Raw genomic sequence first — 6,039 nt, 5'->3', positions numbered from 1 at the left:
CATTTCATTTTATGTATCTTAGTTTATTTTGACTCATCGGTTAAGGGAGTAGTGAACTAATTTTATTTTGTGGTGTTAAATTAAAACATGTGTTTAATGTACCAAACTACATTTGGATGATCCTATTATGTTAAACATGCCATGTAGAATGTTAAAATTATAGAGTTACTAAATATAGAAATTGACATTCTTTTTTACCGGACTAAAAGAAAAATAACACATATATATTGAAATTATTGGAGTTCTTTTTTTTTTGTTTTTTTGTTTAATCATCTGATATATGAAATCTACGAGTCTCGTTAATTTGAATATATGCCGCGTAGAGTCCACTAAAGAGGAAAGCACTCCATACTAGGAGTTTCTCCATTCTTTGAACTCGAATTCAAACTGGAGAAATACTGATATAGAACACTTCTTCCTTTAGTGAGTCTTTTACTACGCGAATCCTAACTAGGGGAAATACCGGATTTTGGATATCTAATGATTAAGAAAAGATTGACAAGCTAAGCTTTTGCATCTTTACACACCTGGACATAAAAAAGAGGTGAATACTGAGGATTTGGTTCATGAACATCCTCCCAAAAGACAAGCTCAGCTTCTGCATTTCTCTTTTCCTTAAGATCAATTAGATCATCCAAATTTATTGGCACTTTAGCTTCAATCAATCTAACACCAGAGTCATTTGACACAATTTCAAATTCTCCATTACTATCATTTTCTCCTTTCCTTCTAAGTCTACCAGCAAGTAATGGATTTTCATCAAGTGTCCTTCCTAGTGACTCCCTAATCCACCCAGCCACCAGCCACCATCCACCCTGAATCTGTCTCTGATGCTTTGTTATAGCAAAAAACCATGTGAAAACGCCTTTGAAGATTAATGATCGAGCCGGGATTTTCACTAATCAAAACTCGCCGCGATAGCCTTGGATTAGTTGGCTTCATTGGCATCACTGTTTGGATTGCTTCAATTTGCAAGTTGGAGCCAAAATGTGCCATTCCATTTCCATTGCAATTGGCCATGTTGAAAAAGAATTGAATGTGTGCTAGTTGAGTGATATTACCCGGCATTATATATAGGCAAGTAACTGTTTACTATAGGTTATTACTGTTGCATTAATGGTGTAAAGAAATTGTTTATACTGTCATTGGATATAAGATAAATCCTAGAGATGGAATGAGTTGGTTGAATCAAACTTGGATGTGTCAAGTACGGGATATTATGACTCAAATCGCCTAATGTTTGCTTGGATTAAAATGAGTTGTTTCAAAATGGGCCAAATAACGAGTCACTTCTTCTAACATGATTCTGCCTCCTTTTTATTTTTCTTAAAAAATAATAATTAATCTTAATATATTTAATTTCTCTAAATTAAATTATTAACTTACGTTTTTCCAAATTTACTAATTTGATTTTGTCTGGTTGAGTTGGCGGGTCGGGACCGGGTCAGCCTGGCTGGTACCAGAATTTTCCTAAGCATCCGTCCCACTACCCCCAAAAATCCATCTCCCTAAAATTACCGGGACCAACCCGTCCCCACTGACACCCTTACTGTGTAGTTAGAATTCCTTTTTACGGTACTTCACATGGACATGACCCCTAACCCATTATTTAGCTTTGCACTTCCTACTATTTTAAATTATTTCTGTTGATTAACATATCGGCTTTCCTCTATCGCCAACAAATTCAAAATCAAGCTTCCTGTCTTCTTTTTCTTTTGAAATTTCTATGTTAGAATAAGCAAAAAAAAAATTTCCAAAAAAAGGTGTACAAAAAATCTGAAAGATTTTTAAAGATGTGTAAAGAAACCTACTTGTTTTTCATCAACAACTATATTTTTATGAAAGGTGCTTGCCGCTAAATTTACATATAGTCTTATTTTTAGCATATTCACATGTACTTTTAAGTTTCTTTTTGCTAATGAGTTTTACATATCAGAGTAGATTAAGTGATTCAACGTCGACAATTCCACGAAGGTACCTACTTGGCTGTGCATTTAGAATGTTAATTGATCAAGTTCTGACGTGCATAAAAGAGGACGAAGGAAACAATTTTAACAAAAGTAGGGGTTGTGAGAGAGGAAAGAAGTAGTTGGAAAAAGAAGTGGAATCATAAGGCTAGAAGCAATAATGAGGAGAGAAATTGAGTTCTATTTCAAAATAAAATGATTACAGAACTTGATCGTTGTGCTTATTTTCACTACAGATTTATCTACAATTTATAGTAAAATAATAATAAAAAATCCGTGTTAGGCCTGGGCAAAGCTGGGCCTACCCCCACTAGTGTATTTTATATTTGTTAGAATATACAATTTTCATTGTATAATCATCACATATATTCCTAAGATTCTTTTATTATACCATATATATACACATTTTCTCACGAAATATAAGTATTTTATATTTATCAGAATATACAAAATATTTATAGTGAACATACCCAATTTATTCATAATACTCAATAGTATTGTTAATTATACATGCTTTATACTATATTAAAGGAAAGCAAGGTGGAGTTTGTGGTAGACAATTTGAAAGGGCGAAACGGTACGGTTAGGTTCTCTGAACACCGTAAGGATGATGAGTTAGAGTTTCTTGACTAATTTATTTCAGTTTTGATCACAAATTTTATTGCCTTTTTAATTAACTCTATATGTACTACTGAATATATGAAAATAATCATGTGTACAAGTATTGTTTTGTGTATCATTTGGTAGATCGAAATTTTTAAAGAAAAAAAATGCTTACTTTAGTTCATTTCTTGGGGTTTCCATTAATTCGTTTTTATCTCAGACAATGGTGATAAATTTAATTCATTTCTTATGTGGTCCCCACCATCCCATCATCACCACTCTTTAAAAAAGTAGACTTCCCCGTTGGCCTTTCCTTATCTAGTACCCATTGGATTGTGACTAAAATAAACAATTGAGATCAAAATTAAAAGGCCCAATCCGCGTGACGCCTACGTGGCACAAGCAGATTGGCATTTTTTTTTATTTTTTTATTTTTAAAAAAGGCTATGTATTATGTGTTGTTGGATATATTTATGAGGTTAATCCGCACTTATTTCTCTATATTTCTCCCTTCGTCCTATATCTCTCTCTTTCTCTCTTCCTCACAAAGCGCTAATACTCCCATCCGTCCCCATCCTCTTCCATGTCGAAATCAACAGCCTATTTCTCTCCCTCTCTCTCCAAAAAAAGCAAAATTCTCATAACCTTTCCTTCCATGTCCCAATCCCACAACTACGGAGCCCAAAACTTACCTTTTTTCCTTTTATTTCTTTTGATCCTCCATATCTTATCACATAGCCAAGTTAATTACATTTCTACCTCTCTGTTCCCAAAATGAACCCTGTTGAACATGTTCTATTAAAATACTAAATTTCTTCTTTTGTCTAGCCATTCTGAACATGACTTCTATAAAAAGAAGGGGGTTTTGTCACCTCCAAAATAAACAACTTCCAAAACTTTTCAAAATAGCAAGCAATTCTGAAGACATGTCTGATTCTAATTCTGATTCTGGATCATTTGAAAATTCAAATGATAGCCATAGAACAATCCAACAAAAGCGAGAAGAACATCTCAAGAAGAATCTTAACAGTATCAATCTCCGTCCGTTTAGTCCTAAAAGACTGATTGGACAATATGAAATATAGAGAACTCCTTCTTTGGTAGAGAAGACCCTCAGGACGACGAGGACGGGGAGGACAAGTAGAAGGACGAGGACGAAAAGGAAGAGTCTTCTTCTGACCCTGATGCTCCACCGAAGAAGAAAAAAGAAAATGAAGAGCCGTAAGCAAGAGCCGTAATATTTTCAATAATATAATTATACTGCTATTCTAATGTTTTTGCACACTTCACCTTTTCTGACTTCACTCTATTCCACTTCTTCAAGTGCGTAGTATTAGTATTAACCCCTCTAAATCTTGTAAAATGCAAAGCATTACCCCTATCGGATAGTTATGTTTTAATTGTATTTATGTGATCAACTAGCAGATATGTGTTTCACTTTTCAAGTCTAACTCTCAGGGAAAGTTAAGTGTAATTCTTCGCATAAGAATTCTGCACCCTTTATAGTTAGACCAATTTTATGAGTTGATATTATAATGTGTGTCTTTACATATAGTCTTTCATTATACCACAATTTAAGAGATAGTTTATCTCAAGTTATCACTTACTCCTATAAAAATAGTATAATTTGGAGAAAGCACCGAACAATTAAGAATTTACTATGATTCTCTTTATTTGGAAAGAGAAGAAGATAGAAGACCAACGAGTTGCACAAAATTTGGAATAGGGTAGAGTGTTTACTGTAATGTTGGTGTCAATCTAAACTTAAGGCGGAATTTTGTCAATCTAAACTTAAGGCGGAATATGTACTCTTTTGTCAATCTGCCTTACGTTTAGATTAACATCAACATCACAAATCATCCATCAATTCATAAAATTGGTCTAAATATAAAGGGTTCATTACTCTTATGCGAAGAATTACACTTGACTTTCCCTGAGAGTTAGACTTCAAAAGGTGAAACACATATCTACTCGTACAGGGAGTGGGTCATATAAATACAATTAAAACTTAAAACATAACTATCCGATATGGGTAATGCTTTAGCATTTTACAAGATTTAGAGGGGTTAACACTAATACTGTGCACTTGAAGAAGTGGAATAAAGTGAAGTGTGCAACAATATTAGAATTGCAGTATAATTATATTATTGAAAATATTACGACTTTTCATTTTCTTTTTTTCTTCTTCAGTGGAGCATCAGGTTCTGTAGAAGACTCCTCCTCTTCATCCTCGTCCACGTCCTCCTCATTCTAATCCACGTCGTCCTGGCGGTCTTCTTGACCAAAGAAGGTGTTCTCTGTATCTTCAGATCATCCAATCAGTCTTTCGGGAATAAACGGACGGAGGTTGATACTGTTAAGATTCTTCTTGAGATGTTCTTCTTGCTTTCGTTAGACAATTCTGGGGCTATCATTTGGATTTTCAACTAATCCCGAATCAGAATCAGAATCAGACATGTCTTTAAAATTGCTTGATATTTTGAAAAGTTTTGGAAGTTGTTTAATTTGGAGGTAAGAAACCTCCTCTATAGGAGCCATGGTCATAATGGCTAGACAAAAGAAGAAATTCAGTATTTTAATAGAACAGGTTCAAAAGGGTTCATTTTGAGAACAGAGAGTAGAAATGTAATTAACTTGGTTTTTTGATAAGATATGGAGGATCAAAAGAAATAAAAGGAAGAAAGGTAAGTTTGGGCTCTGTAGTTGTGGTATTGGGACATGGAAGAAGAGGTTGTGAGAATTTTGCTTTTTTTTGTAGAGAGAGAGAGAGAGATAGGAAGAGAAATAAGCTGCTGTAGTTGATCTCGACATGGAAGAGGATAGGGATGGGAGTATTAGGGTTTTGTGAGGAAGAGGGAAAGAGAGAGAATAGATATACGGCTAAGGGAGAAATTTAGAGAAATAAGTGCGGATTAACCCCATAAATGTATCCAACAACTCATAATACATAGCCTTTTTTAATAATTAAAAAAAGGGCCAATCCGCGTGTGCCACGTAGGCATCACACGGATTGAGCCTTTTAATTTTAATCTCGACCGTTCATTTTAGTCACAATCCAATGGGGACTAGATAAGGAAAGGCCAACGGGGTAGTCCACTTTTTTAAAGAGTGTCTCAGTGGTGATGGTGGGGATCACTTAAGAAATGAATTAGATTTATCGCCGTTGTTTGAGATAACAATGAATTAATGGAAACCCCAAGAAATGAACTAAAGTAAGCATTTTTTTCTTTAAAAATTTTGATCTACCAAATGATACACAAAAAATACTTGTACACATGATTATTTTCATATATTCAGTAGTACATATAGAGTTAATTATAATCTGATCCTTCTTTTCTTTCTCTCCCATGTGTAGTCACTTATCCATGACTGTTCAGTTTGTTCGCGCTTAAATGTTGCTTAGCTTGATTAAATTGTAGTTAAACATAGTTTATTCAAGCCAGTATGAATCAATAGAATGATTATGGGT

The 6,039-nt window shown here is 34.2% G+C and overlaps 1 protein-coding gene across 1 annotated transcript; it reads right to left on the bottom strand.

The window, feature by feature from the left end:
• Nucleotides 1-503: 503 nt before the first annotated feature.
• On the bottom strand, nucleotides 504-1,020 carry LOC132637141 (uncharacterized). Its single transcript, XM_060354279.1, has 2 exons — nucleotides 910-1,020; nucleotides 504-827 (listed from the first exon to the last, which is right to left on the bottom strand). Exons 1-2 carry the CDS (start codon nucleotides 1,018-1,020, stop codon nucleotides 504-506), a joined length of 435 nt encoding a protein of 144 aa, XP_060210262.1.
• Between the last annotated feature and the right edge of the window lie 5,019 nt (nucleotides 1,021-6,039).

Source organism: Lycium barbarum, chromosome 4 (genome assembly GCF_019175385.1).
Source record: "Lycium barbarum isolate Lr01 chromosome 4, ASM1917538v2, whole genome shotgun sequence".
Classification (NCBI taxonomy): domain Eukaryota; kingdom Viridiplantae; phylum Streptophyta; class Magnoliopsida; order Solanales; family Solanaceae; genus Lycium; species Lycium barbarum.
The sequence above is the reverse complement of the archived record's forward strand: the minus strand, read 5'-3'. Positions and strand labels throughout refer to the sequence as shown.

Coding starts and splice junctions, on each gene's coding strand:
- LOC132637141 (XM_060354279.1), bottom strand. CDS start 1,020: ATGGCCAATTGCAATGGAAATGGAATGGCACATTTTGGCTCCAACTTG. Junction 828..909: donor ATCCAAGGCTATCGCGGCGA/GTTTTGATTAGT, acceptor ACAAAGCATCAG/AGACAGATTCAGGGTGGATG.